Here is a 22,307-nt window from a genome sequence, read left to right on the forward strand (position 1 = left end):
GAAGCCTCGGAGGACCGGCCGGAGGCTGATCCTCCGAGGCTTCCGTACATGGCAACCCGGAGGTCATTGTCTGGCCTCTGGTTGCCATGATAAGGATCGCCAGCCCCCGCAAATGCATGTGGGGGGCTGCCGATCCGCTGTAAACCTCTTCGATGTGGTGATCGCAATCGACCACCGCATCGAAGGGGTTAATTGCTGATTTCAGCGGCGACAGGCCGCTGATCGGCAACAGGGAGAGCAGGGCTGACACCCTGCACAGTTAACCGCCGCTGCGGTGTAGCGCCGCGCGGCGGTTAACTGTTAAAGCGCGGGCGTAACTGTACGCCCAGGTGCGCGAAGTTACTGCTCACCTGGACGTACAGTTACGCCAAGGTGCGGGAAGGGGTTAATATCGAACATATAATTAATAATATTCTAGCCGAATTATATGACTTCATCTTTTTATATTAATTTATGTATAGCCTTTAACAACTAAAGAGATATATTCGTTTATCTTTCAATGTATTCATATTTCCAGTTTGCTATTTTTACTAAGATATTCCGTTTTTATGTCCATCATTTTATGCTTGTAATATTTTCTACATGGTTACCTATTCTCCACCATTACAACCAATGCATGTTTATTTTTCATGTTTCCATCATCTAGCTTCTGCTAGCAATTTTAGAACTTAGATTTAGCACAAACTTCGTATACTTCTAGTACATTCTGGTTTCAGATATTTATGAGTATAGTAGCATTATGCTGTTGCCACTAATTATTATTGGTATCTCATATCAATTAACCAGCTATCTTTCATTATTATCCATGTGTACACTTTTTGCGCTATCTATAGTTTTTATGTGTTGTTTTTCATTATTTTGGTGACCAAAAAACCTTTTTCCCTATGTCTAGCATGGTTTTATATTTTTCTCTTTGTTGTTTAGAATGTATTTCTTTCTGTGGTTTCCTTTTCCCTTACCTTTTTTATTCATTGGTATTGACTGGTGACGCTCTGCAAGCCTATCTTATCTTGTCATTATTATGTGACATAGCTAGTATCATATATACTACCATATTGCCCTTGTTTTTGGCTTTTATTTTCATCTTATTTAACATTCCTTTATTAATTTCATCTACACATCGACTCAATAATTTTTTTTTTACTAATGTTTAACGGGAGTCTGACCTTCGACCCGAAATTACCATACCTGAGGGCGTTGTCATTTCTCAGGTACAGCCTCCCAGATTCCCAGGATATATTTACCTTCACGGCTTGCAGCAGCTCACTCGACCTAGCCATGATTAAGAGCACAGTCAGTGCTTGAAACGCGTAGGCTTTCATCTATTTGCCATCCCTACCACCTTGTCATTCCTCCTGGTGTTCTTTAAAGCTTTGTTTGCTTATATTCCAATAAAGTGGAAACCGAGTTTCCCCACTTAGAGGATCCAGCGATGCGTGATATATTTGTTTTGTTCTCTGTAGAGAGAAGAGTCTGATATATAGACAGATATACAGTATTCATGTATTCAGTCACTGTGTGTTTCCTACAGATGAATCCAGTAGAAGAAATCCACCAGAGACTTCCCAGGACTGTCCAGAGGAAAATCACAATGTCCCAGAGAATCATCAGGTAGATGAAGCTGAGCCCTATACCAGATCTCTATAGGGGTGTGTGGAGCTTTTTGATCCTGCGGTCATAGATGTGGTCTTAGATTTTAGTGGTTTCTTATGTTGATCTGTTAGATTTTTCACACTCTCTGCTGTATTGTACTGAATTGTTACATATTTGAAATCAGAGGGAAGATCTGACTAATAATAAAGCGGAGGATGAAGCAGAAGAGCGGGTGAGGGGCGATCAACTGTGTAAGAGTGAAGTGGAGGAGGAAATTCCAGGAGGTGTTACCACAGGTCAGTAATAATGAATTTAGAAAGTGAATTGGGAGGTTTGTTAAGGTGGGGTTCCTCCTTAGTTCTTCATTACAGTAACACTTCAGACAATGTGTTATACGTAGTGCAGGACCTGAGGGAGCTGTCACTGCACATAGACGTTCTCTACATTGTGTTCTATGGATCCGGGATCTGAGAGAACTCTGTTTAACCTCTTAAACACCACATCAATGCTGATAGGGGCTCGTGGTGTCGCAGCACATTTTTTGTGGCGTCCACGTTACATAAAAGTCTATAGTGAAATATAATCCAACAAAAGGCAAAGTCGTCCAATGGTATGCCTCTCTCTCCTAGTATGTGTAATACAACTGTCCCCCTCCACTTGTCTCTATAGGTATCGTAACTAAGATCCCTTTCTTTGTCTATGCAGAGAATCCCCCGTTATGATACCCATACAATGTATGACACACAAGCCAGGAGCTCTGTAGATTGTTTCAACAGCTGTCTATGAAGAAGATGATAGTAACTATACCCATACAGACAAAGCGGGAGGATGGGCGAGGGGGAGTAGATTTACGAGCCAGGAGCTCTGTAGAAAGCATAAGTGTATCATAAATGATCTACAAATTACACCTCTGAGAAAGGAGCGGTTATAGCATAGACCGAAAGAGAGGGAAGTCCAGATTGGAGAGGCTGCAGTACAGGAAACGCAGGCTCTGGATGCTGAGAAGCCTGTGTACAGGAGCGCGCCTGAGGTGTGCTGGGGAGATTGGGAGCGTGCCTGAGGTGTGCTGGGAAGATTGGGAGTGCGCCTGACGTCTGCTGGGAAGATTGGGAGCGCGCCTGACGTCTGCTGGGAAGATTGGGAGCGTGCCTGAGGTGTGCTGGGAAGATTGGGAGCGCGCCTGAGGTGTGCTGGGAAGATTGGGAGCGCACCTGACGTGTGCTGTGAAGATTGGGAGCGCAGGACACAGCCCCTGCTATTCAGGGGATTTAAAAGTGCAGAGCAGCAGAAAAATAGTTTTTTGAACGTCCTTTAAATTGTCTAGGACCTTACAAGGCTACTAAGTTTAGCAGCAATTTCTCACATTTTCAAGAAAATTTCAAAAGCCTATTGTTTTAGGGACCAGTTCAGTTCTGAAGTGGCTTTTAGGGGCCTGTATATTAGAAACCCCCATAAATCACCCCATTTAAAATCTGCACCCCTAAAAGTTTTCAAAACAGCAGTTTCTTAACCCTTTGTTTTCATTCCTGTGGAACGTCTAAAGTGAAGGTGAGATTTCAAATTTATTATTTTTTTAAATTAAATTGTAATACTTTTTTGGGGGATTTTGGGGCTTTCTATTTATTAGATAATATTTTAGGCATTATGTCAGGTTTAAAGAGGTCTTGTGGTGCCAAAATATAGGAAAACCCCCAAAAATACACCATTTTGGAAACTACACCCCACAAGAAATTAATCTAGGGGTGTTTCATAGATTTTATTATAATTGGGCAGTGAAAATGAAAAATATCTTTTTTTTTCCCAATAAGATGTAGTTTTAGCTCAAATTGTCTTCATTTCCACAAGGAATAAAAGGAGAAAAAGAACCTCAACATTTGTAAAGCAAATTCTCGCGAGTACGACAACACCCCATATGTTCTCATAAACTGCTGTTTGGACACATGGGAGGGTTCAGAAAGGAAGGAGTGTTATTTGATTTTTGGAGTGTAGATTTTGCTGGCATGGTTTGCGGACACCATGTCACATTTGCAAAACCCCATTTTAGAAACTACGCAACTAAAGGCATTTGTCAAGGGGTGTAGTGAGCATTTAGACCCCCACAGGTGTTTTTTTTAGAAATTAATACGCAGTGGATGAGAACAAAGTGAAAATTTAAATTTTTTCACTGAAATGCTATTTCACGGCACAACATATGCTGTGCCAAGCTTGTGCCACTGGAGAGTCTAACCCCATAAATTGTTAAGCGTATTCTCGGGGGTATGGCAATGCTTTACATGTGGACATAAGCTGCTGTTTGGGCACACTGTGGGGCTTAGAAGGGAAGGAGCGCCATTTGGAGGATGGATTTTGCTTGGTAGTTCAGTTTTTAGGACTTTATCTCCTTTTGTAATTTGGGAAATTTTTGCTTGGAGCGTGTTGCCCTGGTATAATACGGGCGCCCTCGCTAACGGCAGATGTGTTTTGGCCCTCTTTTTCCTGGTTCTCAAATACTAGGGCCTTGATAACCACTTCTAGAAACTGAAGGAATGTTCCCCTCCGGCCTGCGCATCGGGATGTTTTTTTCAGCACCGCCTTACTAGTTCCATAACCTTTTTTTGTTTTTTCTATCCTCTTAGCCGTATCAGGGCCTTTTTTTTGCGGGACGATCTGTAGATTTTGTTGGTTCAATTTTCTGGGAGGCTAGGGACCAAAAAACAATTTTCCTTATTTATTTTTCTTTACGGTGGTTCCTGTGCAGTATAACTGATGTTAACTTTATTTGGGTGGTCAGTACGTTTATGGCGTTACAAAATGTATATAGTTTTTTATGTTTTACTACAGGAAGAAATGTTCCTACACATCAAGCAGTTTTTTACTCTACGCATTTCTAGAGCCATAACTTTTTTTCTTTTTCGGTTGTTGCAGATGTGTAAGGGCTTGTTTTGCAAGATGTAGATTTTATTGGTACCATTTTTTTGGAAGAGGAAATTTATCAAAAACAAGCAATTATGGCATTTTTTTGGTATTTATTTTTTATTTTTTCCAGCATTCACCGTGCGCGTTAAATTACATGTTAACTTTATTCTGTGGGGTCGATACGATTACATCGATACCAAATGTATGTATATATTTATTTTTGAGTATTACAGCTTTTGCAGAATAAAATCACTTTTTTAAAAAAAACATTTGTTTTCTGTGTTGCCATATTCTATGATCCATAACGTTTTTATCTTTGCGTTAACAAAGCTGTGTCAGGGCATTTTTTTTGCAGAACGGGCTGTTATTTATATTGGTTCTATTTTGGGGTAAATATGAGTTTTTCATCACTTTTTATTAAAATTTGATTTAGGAGGAGATGTGACTTACAAACAGCGGTTATTTTTTTAATATTTTTTTTCTTATTGTGCGTTCACCGTGTGGAATCAATTATATCATAGTTTTATAGTTTGGGTCCTTACGGATGCAACGATACCAATTTATGTATAGTTTTTTTTTTTTTTTCTTTTTTTACAATTCTAAAAGGCTTATTATGGGAAAAAAATTTGGGTTTTTGACTTGAAACTTTTTTATTATTATACAAATTTTTATGAACTGTTTTACTAAGGGACTTGAAGGTCTGCAACACTGATCACTATACTAATACATTACACTAGCTACGTAGTCAGCAAGATAATCAGGACCTGCCGGAGGCGGCTCCTAACAGGCTTCCAGACTTGGCAGACCAGGGAGGCAATTGTTAGGCCTCCGGTTGCCATACCAACCATTGGCACCCACATGATCAGCTCGCAGGGGTGCCAATCGGCTAAAAAAACTCTTCGATTCCGCGATTGCTATTGACCTTGGCATCTAAGGGGTTAATCGGGCCGCATCGGAGGCCAGCTCCAATCCTGTCCATTAGAGCAGGGTCTCAGCTGTAATATACAGCTGACACCCGTTGGTGCTGGCACGGGCTTGGCTTCTGAGCCCGCGTTATTACCGCAATGTAACTGTACTGCGGTTTGTGGGAGCTACTTCCTGACTGCGCTGTATATACTGTATACTGCACATGTTGGGAAGGGGTTAAGCTTAATTTTGGAATAGTCGACATAAATAGTAAGAAATAAACACATACATATTGGTGATTTCCTTTGAACTTAGTCACAAGGGGACATGTTGTCTTCAGGATACTTCCGTAGTACAACCTTAGGCTGCAATATCAAGCACTCATATCTCCGCTATAATCTGCTGTCCATTTTTTGAAACAGGTCTTCTGGTAGGTCTCTCCTTTTAACTCCTTAATGACCAGCCTATTTTAAACCTTAATGATCAAGCTATTTTTTACGTTTTTCCATCATCGCATTCCAAGAGCTATAACTTTTTTTATTTTTGCGTCGACATAGCTGTATAAGGTCTTGTTTTTTATGGGACAAGTTGTATTTTTTAATAGCACCATTTTGGGGTACATATAATTTATTGATTAACTTTTTTGGGGGGGAATAGAAAAAAACTGAAATTTCACCACTCTGTTTTGCGTCCTAAATCTACGCCATTTACCGTGTGGTATAAATAACACAATAATTTTATTCAGCAGGTCGTTGCGATTGCAACAATACTAAATTTGTATAGATTTTTTTTTAAGTTTTACTACTTTTACACAGTAAAACTCTCTTTTTCAAAATTATTATTTGTTTTTGTGTCTCCATATTTGAAGAGCAATAAGTTTTTGATTTTTCCGCCGATGCAGTTGTATGAGGGCTTTTTTTTTTTTTTTGCGGGACGACTTGTAGTTTTTATTGGTACCATTTTGGAGTAGATGCGACTTTTTGATCACTTTTTATCACATTTTTTTTTTAGGCAGGATTCACAGAAAACAGCAATTTTTCCATTATTTTTTACGACGTTCACCGTGCGGGTTAAATAATTTAATCGCTTTATAAGGAAAATTTGTTGGAGTAATCCTTCAGCTCACCGTTCAACAGATTTTCACCGCAAGTTGCGCCAGAATCGCCGTGACGGCACACGGCAATGAAGACCGGAAAAAAAGAAACCATGACCAGTGCAGTAAAGTTAAAATGGAACACTGTTCCAATTTTATTCCAAATTCTTTTAAAAAGGAATGACTCCCAGATGCAAGGGTAAACAAATTCGATGGAACAAGCCATGAGGAAGGATGTCGTATACGTCTGAAACGCGTAGGCATCATCGAATTTGTTTACCCTTGCATCTGGGAGTCATTCCTTTTTAAAAGAATTTGGAATAAAATTGGAACAGTGTTCCATTTTAACTTTACTGCGCTGGATCGTTGTTTCTTTTTTTCCTGTAATAGCTTTATAGTCGGGGTCGCTACGGGTGTGGCGATACCAAATATGTGTAACTTTTTTACTTTATTTTGTTTTTTTAATAGTAAAGCATTTTGTAAGGGGAAATAGTGGGTTTTTCCTTTTTTTTTTTTTCACATTTTTTTTTTTTTAAACTTGTTTTTTTTTATTTTTACTTTTTTTACTAGTCCCACTAGGGGACTTTAATATGCAATCCTCCGATCGCTTTCATAATACACTGCAATACTTTATACTAATATCGATCTCACCCGTTCGAGCAGGGATGCCCTCAGCTACCTCTGAGAGCAGGGAAATTTAACGCCTCCCTGCTCTGTTTATTTATTCTGATGCAGCGCCGTGAAAAGGCGTATGCATCGGAATAAAGCCCATTAATGGCCGCGTTAGAGGGCTTATTGGTGGTCACTAACGGGTTAAGCTTTTATAGTGGTTTTAGCAATGTGTTTTTTTTTGTTTGTTTTTTAACTTTCGGGGCAATCTTCTAGATCTAGTGATAGGAAGCTTGTATTTCACATGTAATTATTGTACATACAGAAACGTGTCAGTGACTATCACCTGCTCTCAGAGGCCACTTCACTAGATTCACCCTTTCAGTTCTAGATAGAAACCGCTTTCCTCTTAGATCAGCCTCAATTCTGAGGCCTGCTTCTCACGAGTGTGTTCGGACTGTATGTTGGCTGTATTTCCTTGACCAAATACAGTTCAGGCAGCCAGACTCCTACCAGCATAATGATGCACGATACTATGAGTCACTGCCTCTCCATAGGACTACCGTACTAAAGACAAAATTGCAGCACAGGGCAGGGACTCCTAACATTATAAATAACTATGATGATAGAAGTCCGGCTCCCTGAACTGTGTTTTGGTCCGAGAAATCCATCCGTCATACAGTGCGAACACGGTCGTGTGAAGCAGGCCTTTAGTGGAATGGGTTCAACAATGTACTGGAAACCTTTATTACAGATTGTGATTGATAACCCCAATTCAGCGTCCACGGCCCCGGACCGCCGTTTCTACTCACCCCACGGCGGCCACAGCTATGGATCTGTGAGTGCTGTCCGGCATCTCCTTCCTAAAAGAATTCAAGCACTCACTTCCGCTCTGTTCGGCTGTGTCCCGTAGGGTTCGCGCACATGCTCTTGCCCGGCCTAAAGAGCCGGCGCGCGCACATGAATTTTATTATTAATCAAACCTAATCTCTCCGGACTGTAAAAGGGGCCCTCCTCTTTCACTCCCTGCCTGAGCGTTGTTTGTAATTCCCATGTTAGTCTTTGCAAATGGTCCCTCAATGTTATCCTGTTCCCAAGTGTTCTCGTGCCCTACTGCCTGTTCATGTATCCTGTGCTGTGTTGGTTCCTGAGCCCTATTGAGTGTTGGAGTCGTGTTCTGTCATCAGTCACGTCTGCTGTCGTACACCACGTCTGGTATCATTTGCCACGCCTGATATCTTCCGCCACGTGTGGCATCCTCTGCCGTCTAAAGTTCCATCTGTGCCTAGGTACTGCGACTGTCTGGACTATTCAGGTACCCTTGTCCCTTGTGCTGGACTTTGTATTTATTGTGTACTCTGTTATTTGGCCAGCTGCCTCCCCGCTACGGCGGTGTGGCCTAATGGGTCCACATACCCACAGATCGTGACCCTACACTCAGGCCATGGAGCTCGCTGGTCAACCCAAGACCTTGACGACGTCACAAGCCATGCAGGCAGACATGCAAGACCTTCAGTCAGGACGAGACCAACTCCTCATGTCGGTGAACGCCATTGCACATCGCCTGGATGCGCAAGCTGCAAACGTCGCCGCACCTATTCCTGCTGTTCCTCCTGTCAGTACCAGTGCAGACCCCGATGCTCCCTGCTGCTACCTGCTCGCTATGACGGAGACACGAGGTCCTGCAGGGGATTTCTGAACCAGTGCCAGATCCACTTCAGACTACATACAAAGGCCTTCCCCTCTGATGACGCAGGGATCGCCTTCATAATCTCTCTCCTTACTGGCAAGGCCCTGACAAGGGCAAACCCACTTTGGGAACAGCAGGGACCAGAGACTCGTGACTTGCAGTATTTTTTACGGACTCTCCGTTCTATATTTGAAGAATCTGGGAGAGTTTCTTCTGCTGCTGCAGCCCTGCTGACCCTACACCAGGGAGACATCTCTGTGGGCGAGTATGCCATTCAGTTCCGTACGCTGGCTGCAGAACTAACCTGGAACAACGAGGCCTTGGTGGCTACATTCTGGCAGGGACTCTCTTCTGGGATTAAAGACGAGCTTGCCGCTTGCAATCTGCCACCTACACTGGACGATCTCATTCTACTAGCCACCCGGGTTGACATGAGGATCCGGGAGCGTTTCCAAGAGGTTCGCCGGGAGAGAGGATTTCCTGGGCTAGCTCCTAGTTTTCAGCAATCCCTACTGTCCTCATCAGTTGTTCCACCAGAGGAGCCTATGCAGGTGGACCGGGTCAAATTGTCTACTCAGGAGAAACCACGCAGACGCACTTCAGGACTTTGTCTGTATTGTGGCCTCGGAGGCCATGTTGTGCGTTTGTGTCCCCAGAAGCCAAAGAAACTCCAGTGCCTAGGATTGGTTGGAGAGACAACTCTAGGCGGAACGGCACTAAATAAAAAATTATCTTTCAAACTAACCACTCCTGTGACAATAGTGTCCGACGAGAAGACTCATCGGGTCTTCGCCTATCAGGACTCAGGATCCGCGGCAAACTTCATCCAGCAAGACCTGGTGGATCATCTCCAGTTGCCCACTGGAGACGTCTTGGCTGTTGCCTCTGTGAATGGTCTTCCTCTGCCTGATCCAATCGTGTCTGAAACCAAGCCGCTGAAGCTCCAAGTTGGAGTCCTTCATACTGAATTGATTAGACTTCCTTGTCTTGCCTAAAACCGTCAATCCGCTTCTACTGTTCCTGCCTTGGCTCCGGCTGCATGCTCCTGTCCTGGATTGGAGTTCCGGAGATGTTCTCCAATGGGTCCCAATTGTCCCCAGCGTTGCCTGTTACAGATCCATCTCGTCCAGCCTTCTCTGCCTCAGTCATTAGCGGGAATACCTACTTATTTTTCTGTGACATTTGACTTTTCCTGAGCCTACCATCCACAGTCCAATTGTCAAGTCCAGAGGATTAACCAGATCATGGAGAATTATCTCTGCCACTTCATCTCCATGCAGCATGATGACTGGGTACAGTGTGAGTTCTCATACAACACTCACACAAGTGAGTCCACCACTTCCACACCGTTCTACATTGTGTACGGTGAATATTTTAGAATCCCTCTTCCTCTGTTGGCTACACATCAGGTACCCGCTTTGGCCCTGCATTTGGGGACTTTATGCAAATCTGGCAACAGACCCGGTACTCTATTCTGCTAGCAGTTGATCGCATGAAGCTAAAAAAGGATATTAAAAGGAGAGAGCCGCCTCCGTATCTTCCAAGTACCAAATCTGGCTGTCCTCACGGAATATCCGTCTGAACATGCCTTCGTACAAGTTTTCTCCCAGGTTCCTCGGACCCTTTGAAATACTACAACAGATAAACCCTGTCTCCTATAAGCTTCGGCTGCTTGCTACCCTCAGAATCCCCAAAGCTTTTCATGTGTCCCTCCTGAAACCGGTGGTCCTGAACCGCTTCAGTAAGACTCCCAGTCCCGCAGTTGCTCCCAGCAGTTCATCTGATGTGTTTGAGGTGAGGGAGAATCCTGGACTGCAAGAGGGTAAGAGAAAGGACTTTCTATTTGGTAGACTGGAGAAGGTTTGGTCCTGAGGAGAGGTCCTGGGAGCCAGACGAGAACCCTAATGCCCCTACCTTTATTAAGAAATTTCTCTCTCGCTCTGGTCCCAAGAAAAGGGGGAGTAAAAGGAGGGATACTGTAGCGGCCACGGACCACCGTGCCTACTCAGCGGCCGCGGCCATGTATCTGTGAGTGCTGGCCGGCATCTCCTTCCTAAGAGACTCCAGCACTAACTTCCGCTCTGTTCGGCTGTGTCCCGTAGGGAGCACACGCACGCTCGTGCCCGGCTTTAAAGGGCCAGTGTGCACACATGAATTTTATTATTAAACAGCCCTAATCTCCCTTTCACTCCCTGCCTGAGCGTTGTTTGTAATTCCCATGTTAGTCTTTGCAAATGGTCCCTCTGTGTTATCTTGTTCCCAAGTGTTCCCGTGCCCTACTGCCTGTTCCTATATCCTGTGCTGTGCTGGTTCCTGAGCCCTATCGAGTGTTGGAGTCGTGTTCTGTCATCGGTCAAGTCTGCTATCGTACACCACGTCTGGTCACGCCTGATATCCTCCGCCACGTGTGACATTTTCTGCCGTCTAAAGTTCCATCTGTGCCATCCTACTGCAACTGTCTGGACTATTCAGGTACCCTTGTGCTGAACTTTGTATTTATTGGGTACTCTGTTATTTGGCAAGCTGCCTCCCCGCTACGGCGGTGCGGCCTAGTGGGTACACGTACCCACAGATCGTGACATCCACTTTATACTAAATGTATTCTATAAAATGGAGATCTGGTGACTGTGGATCCATTATTATCTAATTTTCATGTCCATGAATCTCTAACATTATCTTGTTTAATGTTGTGGGTAAGGTTAGATTTTCGGTAAATATATTAAAGCGGCCCCCCCGGTCTCAGGACAAAATTATAAATGTGATGGGATATATGGTGTAATATTGCCTGGTGCCCTTCAGTTGTGCCCCTCTGCGGTGGATACACTGTTTTAGGGCCCCTCTGTGTTCTCTTAAAAAGGCCATAGCATTTCCCATACTCCATCTGTTCACATATTGGACAGAACTGCTCACGTGAGCTGCTCTGGCCAATCTGAGAACAGTGGGAGTGTCTAATAGTCAAAGAAGTGCTGAAGTAATTTTGGAACAGCACAGACGGAACCCTAAAACGGAAAATCCACGTCAGAGTGACACAACTGAAGGGCACCAGGTAATGTTACACCATATAAACTATCATAATAAAACTAATTGGTATTGAAGGACCAAATGTGTTGATTGCTAGGTAAGGTGGTGCTCACATTTATTTGTTTTATTAAGCAAGGTTTATGTAATAAAACCGGTGACTAGGAATAGACCAGAAACCTGGACTTTATCATATATATATTTTATTTTTAAATTTTTTCCCAAAATGTTTTTATTGCTATTTTCACAATAAACAACTCTTTTACAGGTGAACAAAAACAACAAAGCGATAAGACCATTGTTTCAGTATCTAGGAGCGATTTTATATCACAATTTGTTGCTGATCTTGTGTACGAACTTCAAGTATATAGAGGCGTCTACTAAGTCATTAAATAGGAATGAACATCGCCACTATCTGTACAATAAATCATATAGTAAAGAAAACAGTAAAATAACATCGTCAAGTATCAAACAGTACTTTAAATAAGTAGAAGTTCCTAAGAGGAACTCCGAGCCAGCCATGCTCCCCACGTTCCCCAAGATATTGCCACCCAATGAGGACTAAGTGCACTATTCCCTCGCGGCATGTATAGGTAAAAAAAAATGCCCCAAAGTGTTTGAGAGTGCTATCAGTGAGCATGTCCAGTACTCACATTTCATAATATTGTTGTTATGATATCGGCGGAGATGCCATCAATATCCTCTCCTGGTACCATACAGTGTTCTGGAAATTATTTTGTATAGCTTCCCTGATCCGTTGCGGAAGAACTGAGATAAAACTGCCCCATGTGTCAAAAAAGAAGTCTATGAGCGCTGTCTTGCGTATCGAAGTCTCCGTCCAATCCATTTTAAGCAAAAAAGTTAATTTATCCAAAAACAATTGGAATGGCAGTGCTTTTTTTTGTAACCATGTCTGTAAAATAGATTTTACACCTGCTGCTGCTATCATGTGCAATAATTTACCTGCTCCCCGTGTATAGTTATAACTTCCATTGTCCAAGTATCCAAAAATAGCCAACAAGGCATCATTAGGAACGAAGTTAGTCAAGTGTGTTAAAGTAAAAGTTCTTACTCTATCCTAAAATTGTTGCATTAGAGGGCATGACCACAAGCAGTGGTACAGATTTGCGTCCATCACACCACATTTAAAACAGTTAGGACTATTATATATGCCCATCAGATAACCCATTGAGGGTGTGAGATATGCTCTGTGACATACCTTAATTCTCATTTCCAAATACCTGGCAGACTGTAAATATTTATGAGCTTGTTCCATTGCCAACAGAACATTTCCATAAGAGTCGAATCATCCAGTACCCACTTGAAAAGAGAAACTGCCGCCTCTTCATAATCTATTAGTATGTGTAGAGCTTGATCGTTTCGTGATATCGCCCCCTTAACAGTTGTGAGTTTATTGAATTTTGCATGAATAGCGGGGTTCCAATCTCTATCGGTTGGTTTATGTAATAAAGTGTTTATGTATTTTCTGGCGAAAAATTATATTAATTGTGGGAATAAGATATCTAGATATTTCTGCAGAAGCTCTATTCTTGTATACATCCTCTTTTCGGCAACATGCAGTAAGAAATATGTTTTTGATACCCGCCCTGTACCAGTGTCCAAATATTGCATGAGACCCACCATCCTGGAAGTCAGGATTCTTGACTAAGGTTAACTAAGGGGAGATCAAAGGGGAAACTCCCAATATGCATCTGATTTTCAGCGAGACAGCTTGCCACCTAAACGGATATGCAGATGACCATAGAGGTTGCGACGGTCCCCTAAGCAAAAGTGCCTCAGTTTTATCAATGTTGAGAGTGTAGCCCGAAATGCTTCCAATGGTAAACCGGTCCCTCAATATATGAGGTATGGCTTATTTGGGATTGGAGATCATCAGCAGTATGTCATCCGCAAACGCTGCTAATTTGAGTTCTACCCCGTCTTTTTTTATGCCCTGAAATGCAGGGGAGATCTGTAAATGACGTAATAAAGGATCTATCGACAAATTAAAAAGTAGGGGAGAAAGTGGGCATCCTTGTCGTGCCCCTCTAAACATATCTAGATGAGGTGTGTTATGTCCGTTAACCGTGATTGTAGTCCTAGTGTCAGTTTGTAGGAGCGCTATGTAGTTCATAAAAGTAGCACCGAATTTGCGCTATTAGGGCCTCAGTCAAGAAAGGCCATGCCACCTTTATCAAACTCTTTCTCCACGTCTAGACTCATGAGCATATTTACCGGGCTATGTGGCTTTTCAGCCATCACTGTGGCCGCCACTGCCGCATGAATATTCTTTATGCACTGCCTTCCCTGAGTGAAGCCTGACTGTGTTGGACTAAGTATTTGTGGTAAAATGAGCTGTAATCTGTTGGCTAGAATTTTAGATAAAAATTTATAATCGCTGTCCAGCAGTGATATGGGTCTATAAGACTGTGGGTCAATCGGATCTTTTATTGGGTTTTGTCAAGAGAATAATTCTGGAGTCCGTTAAATAGTCTAACCTAAAAGCACAAAAAGCCCAGGGAACATAACACCCTAATGAAATGTAAGAATATAAGTCTACCATGTATCGTCAAAAAATAGAAACCTTTATTAGTAATGAATAACCGTACATGGTAACAAATAAATGTATATAGATAGACTGAAAAAAAAAAACAGGTCATATATGGAGAGTCGCATCAGTGTGGTATAGATGTAATAATACCCAGGGGTAAACAGAACAACCCATCTCAGCCAGAACGTCCCATACTCTATCTCACCATAATATACAAAGCATTAATAACTGGGCAAATATGGCCAGGTAGCCAGATAAATACTATAGGTACGTGAAATTGAATGATGAAATCTGCAAAGGCCAAACCTGAATACAGCACTATGAACTAAAGTGAAATAAATCATCAAAAATAAATAACCGTACCTAAAGACATGGTAGAGGGAGGAGGGCACGTCAGGAGATTTGGAACAGATAAAACGCCTCGACGCGCGTTTCGCCTATAACCGGCTTTGTCAGGAGGCTGACTATACTAAAAAGTCGGGGGTTTAAATGGAGGTGCTGGAAGCACAAAGATTGTATTCACCTGTGAGTAAACCGCAAATCGGCGCTCAGCTCACATGATGGTCACGCATCACCGGAAGCGCTCTGTATCTGCGTGGTCACAGCGCCCCGTCAAAAGACGTCAGACCCTATTACCATGAAAATACAAACAAAACAAGCACTCCGGAATGCGGTGCCCTCAGCGCATGCGCAACTAAGGGAGATGGAACGCTATAATGTCTACTAAGTAGTAACTATTACTATTTGCTGTGTTGTATCTGGCTGGTTATAAAAATGGGGGGTACCCCACGTCATTTTTTTTTTATTATTTATTTATTATTTTTATTAAAAAGACATGGGGTTCCACCCAATTTATCATAACCAGCCACAAACAACACAGTGTTATTAGCCTGGGAATGTACTAAATCAGTGGCCCCTCCCACCCGTGTAATTCCAGGCTGCTGCGGCCTTGTATATGGCTGGTTATTAAAAATGTGGGGGACCCAACGTCTATTGTTAAATTTAGAAAAAAAAACTATGTGGGGTCCCCCCCTTTTTTATAACCAGCCCGATACAACGCAGCAGCCTAGCATTACAAGGGTGGGAAGGTCCACTGTTTTTGGCCCTTCCCAGCCTCATGATACCAGCCTGCGGCCGCCCCAGATCCCGACCGTCACAACAGATGGTCGGGTACTGGATCGTACCAAGCTCTTCCCGGCACCCTTGGTGGTGGTGGGTACCGGGGTAATAATGGGTGGTTAGTGCTAGCCTCTGCACCGGCTAACATTAAGTACCGCCTTAATAATGGACGCTGTCAATCAGCCAACTGCCATTATCTAGGCACTAATAAAGTTTGAAAAAAAAACACAAAGACAATTTTTTTTTATTGAAATAAATCCCCAACAAAACCCTCGTTAACCATTTTATTAAAATTTTCAAAAACGTAGATCTACGCAGTAGTCCAACGAATCGAAGACGTAGTCCAATTGGTACATCAAAATCTGCAACTTATACTCACCTACACACACACACAAACAACCACACACAAACATATACATAAACACATATAAACACACCCATATATTACACAAACACACACATAAACACATACACAAACACACACATATACACAAACACATGTACACAAACACCCATATATACACAAACACATACACAAACATATACACAAACACACCCACATATACACAAACACACATACACAAACACACACATATACACAAACACACACATACAAAAACACACAAACATATACACATGCACAAACACACACATATATACACAAACACACACACATAAACTCCAAAAAACACACATATACACACAAACCTATACACAAACACATGTACACAAATATACATATACAAAAATACACAAACATATACACATATGCACAAACACACCCATATATACACAAACACACACATATACAAACACACACACATATACACAAACACACACATATACACAAACATATACACAAACACATGTACACAAACAAACCCATATATACACAAACACACATATACAAACACACACACAAACATACACAAACACCCATGTATACACAAACACACCCACATATGCACAAACACACACACATACACAAACTCACCCATATATACACAAACACACACATTAACACACCAAAAAAACACACATATACACACAAACATATGTACACAAACACACCCATATATACACAAACACATACACAAACCCACACATATACAAAAACACACACACACACACACACAAAGATATACACACAAACATATACACAAACACAAAAATATACACAAACATATACACATACACACAAATACACCCATATATACACTCACACATAAACACACACACATATACACAAACATATACACAAACACATATATACACAGACACACACACACACTTACCTTTAGCGGAGCGTGGACTTCTCCTCGCGACGGGTGCCTTCCACTGCATCTCCTGCGCATGCGCCGAGATGCGCGTTCACGAGCAAATGACATCCTATGCTCAGGACGCAGAGGATGTCATTACGCATGCGCGGCCACCACTAAAGGTAAATAGCGGTGGCCGGGAACCTAGGCAACGAGCAGGATACAAAGAGGGACTGACCGCAACTTCAATCAAGGATATCAAGAAAACGACATCGCTGGACGACGGACAGGTAATTAGAAATCTTCTTATTTTTACATGGGGGAGCTTTATAGCTCCATTTATCAACTTGGGACAACCCCTTTAAGCAACGTTATCCATTTCATTTCTTTTTTCAAAAGCGCTTTTCGAAGATCTCCCATACATCCAAGATTAACCCTATCTATACCCCGAACCCTTAGGCCTCTAGGGTCGCAAAAATGGTACTGGCAAAAATTACGGGGAATTGGTTGTAATTGGTCTAACTCCTTTGCATTAATAGCTGTCTGAATCTTGCTAACATGTTCAAGCACTCATATCTTCAATGGTCTGCTTGTCATCCCTATATAGATTAAGTCGCAAGGACATGTAGCAAAATAAATCACAGCTTCAGTTTTACAGGTGATATTGAAGACGATTTTGTAGTCTATCCTTTTTAGAATTATAAAAGGAGAACGAACGCAAAATATATGTGCAGGTGGCACAACCACCACAGTTAAATGACCACCATGGAGTACCAAGACTACCAAAATGGTTGGTCTGAGTCTTAGAAATATAATGACTAGATGTCAACAGGTCTCGCAAGTTCCTAGATCTCCTGCAAGTGATGGAGGGATTTTCAGGCAAACTACTGGATAGATCTTGATCCGTAAGGAGTACACTCCAATGCTTTTGTTGAATTTTACGAATTTCTACCGATTGGGAGTTAATAAACCTAACATTATGGTCAAACATTTGTTTTTGTTTGGGCTTACTCACCAACAATCCCTCACGAGATGAATGTTTGGCTCTCAAATAACCACGTCTAATGTCTCTCTGGTTATATCCACGATCACGGAACCTTGCTGACATATTAGATACTTGATGTTCGAAGTTACTTGTATTGGAGCAGATACGCCGGGCCCTTAAGAATTGGCCAGTTGGTATGGCCTTCTTAACATTTGGGTAGTGAAATTAAGTGGCATGGAGAAGTGCATTGCTCGTGGCTTCTTTCCTAAAAATGTCTGTGGAGACCACAACATCACAGTCTTTAGAAATCAAGACATCCAGAAACTCAATACATGACCTACTAAACTTCCACGTAAGTCTGATGTTCACATCATTGGCATTGAGGGAGGATAGGATTCCAAATGCTCCCTAGAGCCCTGCCAGATAAACCAGATCTTGTCGGGGGTGCTCGTGAGCAGCTAACCAAGATGGCTGCATTTTGAAGTAGCTCTGCGACTCCTGGGCACAACTGCTATATACAGCTAACTTTTGAGGTGAATTATCTCTTTAACCTACACCATTTTTCACTCCCGACGGCCCCCCTGACTCGTTTGTCCATGGTCCGCAGGAGTGCACGAGGCGAAAGGATGTAAAACCATCAGAGTCCTCTGCCCCTGCACCAGAGAACGCAGACACTCCCGCCATGTCGGCCATATCGGAGGACGAACTGCAGGCCTCGCCTGAGCTCATTACTGATTCCCATGAGGAAGGGTCACCGCTAGCAAAGCAGCAGATTACCACCAGGGATGCCGCCCTGCTCCAGAAATTCAAACTGTTACTTCAACAGGAACTGCAACTTACCGCTTCTAAGCTATCCAGGGACCTCACAAAGGAGATTCGTGAGTTGGGAGCCAGGACGAAACTAAAATGGATTACGCCATTTAAGTCCTAAATGCGCACAACGCCGAATTGGACTCACTGAGAGGGGACTTAGATCCTGCTATGATACGCTTAGAGGACTTTGAAAATCGTGCACGAAGGGGAAACCTTCGAATCGGAGGCCTACCTGAAACTTATGAGGACCTGAACTCCTCCATTACAGCGCTCTTTCAAGAATTGGTGCCAAATCTCCCTATTGACAAGTTCAAGGTGGACCGCGTTCACAGATCTCAAAGTCCTAAAAGATCGGATGGTAAGTCACGAGACATAGTGGTGAAACTCACATATTATGCCACTAAAGAAACCCTGACTCAAAAGGCCAGGGCTGCTTCCACCCTGTTATGCCAGGGACATGAGTATCAAATATTTGCCGACCTTTCTCATATTACCATTCAAAAATTATGGAACATGAAACCTCTCCTGGCCGTCCTTCAACAACGTCAGATCAGACACCGCTGGGGACATCCCTTTAAGCTCCAATTCTCCCTGGACAATAAATGTTAGTCATCCAGCTCTGCAAGCAAACCTTAATCGCTCTGCAACTCCTGCCTGCTGATGCTCATTGTTCGAGCCAACATTCTCAGTCCTATCGTGAAGGGCCTCACCTTCGCCCCATCTGGGACACAGTGTCTCCTCGTAAACCATCCGGGAGACCTAGCACCGTGTTTGGAGTCTGTGATGATCCTACCTGATTGATAAGTACTTTTCCCCTAATCGCTATTCATTCTACCGTTATGGTCTGAATGACCTTCTTCTAATTGACTTGGAATTATATTATACAGTGAAGGAAATAAGTATTTGATCCCTTGATGATTTTGTAAGTTTTCCCACTGTCAAAGACATGAACAGTCTAGAATTTTTAGGCTAGGTTAATTATACCTGTGAAAAATAGATTATATAAAAAAAAAAAAAAAAAATCACATTGTCAAAATTATATATATTTATTTGCATTGTGCACAGAGAAATAACTATTTGATCCCCCTACCAACCATTAAGAGTTCAGCCTCCTCCAGACCAGTTACACGCTCCAAATCAACTTGGTGCCTGCATTAAAGACAGCTGTCTTGAATGGTCACCTGTATAAAAGACTCCTGTCCACAGACTCAATTAATCAGTCTGACTCTAACCTCTACAACATGGGCAAGACCAAAGAGCTTTCTAAGGATGTCAGGGACAAGATCATAGACCTGCACAAGGCTGGAATGGGCTACAAAACCATAAGTAAGACGCTGGGTGAGGAGACAACTGTTGGTGCAATAGTAAGAAAATGGAAGACATACAAAATGACTGTCAATCGACATCGATCTGAGGCTCCATGCAAAATCTCACCTCGTGGGGTATCATTGATCCCGAGGAAGGTGAGAACTCAGCCGAAAACTACACGGGGGGAACTTATTAATGATCTCAAGGCAGCTGGGACCACAGTCACCAAGAAAACCATTGGTAACACATTACGCCGTAATGGATTAAAATCCTGCAGTGCCCGCAAGGTCCCCCTGCTCAAGAAGGCACATGTACAGGCCCTTCTGAAGTTTGCAAATGAACATCTGGATGATTCTGAGAGTGATTGGGAGAAGGTGCTGTGGTCAGATGAGACTAAAATTGAGCTCTTTGGCATTAACTCAACTTGCCGTGTTTGGAGGAAGAGAAATGCTGCCTATGACCCAAAGAACACCGTCCCCACTGTCAAGCATGGAGGTGGAAACATTTATGTTTTGGGGGTGTTTCTCTGCTAAGGGCACAGGACTACTTCACTGCATCAATGGGAGAATGGATGGAGCCATGTACCGTCAAATCCTGAGTGACAACCTCCTTTCCTCCACCAGGACATTAAAAATGACTCGTGGCTGGGTCTTCCAGCACGACAATGACCCGAAACATACAACCAAAGCAACAAAGGAGTGGCTCAAAGAGAAGCACATTAAGGTCATGGAGTGGCCTAGCCAGTCTCCAGACCTTAATCCCATTGAAAACTTATGGAGGGAGCTGAAGATAAGAGTTGATAATGATTTACAGATGATCTGCAAAGAGGAGTGGGCCAAAATTCCATCTAACGTGTGCAAACCTCATCATCAACTACAAAAAAGTCTGACTGCTGTGCTTGCCAACAAGGGTTTTGCCACCAAGTATTAAGTCTTGTTTGCCAAAGGGATCAAATACTTATTTCTCTGTGCACAATGCAAATAAATATATATAATTTTGACAATGTGATTTTTTTTATTTTTTTTTATATAATCTATCTCTCACTGGTAAAATTAACCTAGCCTAAAATTCTAGACTGTTCATGTCTTTGACAGTGGGCAAACTTACAAAATCAGCAAGGGATCAAATACTTATTTCCTTCACTGTATATATATATATATGTGTTTCCCACACTGACCTCTGGCATCCTGTCTAATGCCATCTCCCCAACACAGGGACTGTTCCCTATATCGGGCTATATATCCTTTTCGGAATTCGACTGAGCATTTGCCTTATGTGGATTGTTCCTCTCCATATATTAGTTATATACACTACCGTTCAAAAGTTTAGGGTCACTTAGAAATTTCCTTATTTTTGAAAGAAAAGCACAGTTTTTTTCAATGAAGATAACATTAAATTAATCAGAAATACACTCTATACATTGTTAATGTGTTAAATGACTATTCTAGCTGCAAACGTCTGGTTTTTAATGCAATATCTACATAGGTGTATAGAGGCCCATTTCCAGCAACCATCACTCCATTGTTCTAATGGTACATTGTGTTTGCTAACTGTGTTAGAAGGCTAATGGATGATTTGAAAACCCTTGAGCAATTATGTTAGCACCGCTGTAAACAGTTTTGCTGTTTAGAGGAGCTATAAAACTGACATTCCTTTGAGCTAGTTGAGAATCTGGAGCATTATATTTGTGGGTTCGATTAAACTCTCCAAATGGCTAGAAAAAGAGAGCTTTCATGTAAAACTCGACAGTCTATTCTTGTTCTTAGAAATGAAGGCTATTCCATGCGAGAAATTGCCAAGAAACTGAAGATTTCCTACAATGGTGTGTACTACTCCCTTCAGAGGACAGCACAAACAGGCTCTAACCAGAGTAGAAAGAGAAGTGGGAGGCCCCGCTGCACAACTGAGCAACAAGACAAGTACATTAGAGTCTCTAGTTTGAGAAATAGATGCCTCACAGGTCCTCAACTGGTAGCTTCATTAAATAGTACCCGCAAAACGCCAGTGTCAACGTCTACAGTGAAGAGGCGACTCCGGGATGCTGGCCTTCAGGGCAGAGTGGCAAAAAAAAAAGCCAAATCTGAGACTGGCTAATAAAAGGAAAAGATTAATATGGGCAAAAGCACACAGACATTGGACAGAGGAAGATTGGAAAAAAGTGTTATGGACAGACTAATTGAAGTTTGAGGTGTTTGGATCACACAGAAGAACATTTGTGAGACGCAGAACAACTGAAAAGATGTTGGAAGAGTGCCTGACGCCATCTGTCAAGCATGGTGGAGGTAATGTGATGGTCTTGGGTTGCTTTGGTGCTGGTAAAGTGGGAGATTTGTACAAGGTAAAAGGGATTTTGAATAAGAAAGGCTATCACTCCATTTGGCAACGCCATGCCATACCCTGTGAACAGCGCTTGATTGGAGCCAATTTCATCCTATAACAGGACAATGACCCAAAGCACACCTCCAAAT

The 22,307-nt window shown here is 42.4% G+C and overlaps 1 protein-coding gene across 1 annotated transcript in view; it reads left to right on the forward strand.

The window, feature by feature from the left end:
- The window catches only part of LOC142662291 (uncharacterized), a 50,754-nt gene that overhangs the window by 12,820 nt on the left and 15,627 nt on the right, over window positions 1-22,307 (forward strand). The window contains exons 3-4 of the mRNA XM_075840471.1: window positions 1,532-1,611; window positions 1,778-1,889. Coding sequence (XP_075696586.1) covers window positions 1,532-1,611; window positions 1,778-1,889 — 192 coding nt within the window. The remainder of the gene's footprint in view (window positions 1-1,531; window positions 1,612-1,777; window positions 1,890-22,307) is intronic.

Source organism: Rhinoderma darwinii, chromosome 1 (genome assembly GCF_050947455.1).
Source record: "Rhinoderma darwinii isolate aRhiDar2 chromosome 1, aRhiDar2.hap1, whole genome shotgun sequence".
NCBI lineage: Eukaryota > Metazoa > Chordata > Amphibia > Anura > Rhinodermatidae > Rhinoderma > Rhinoderma darwinii.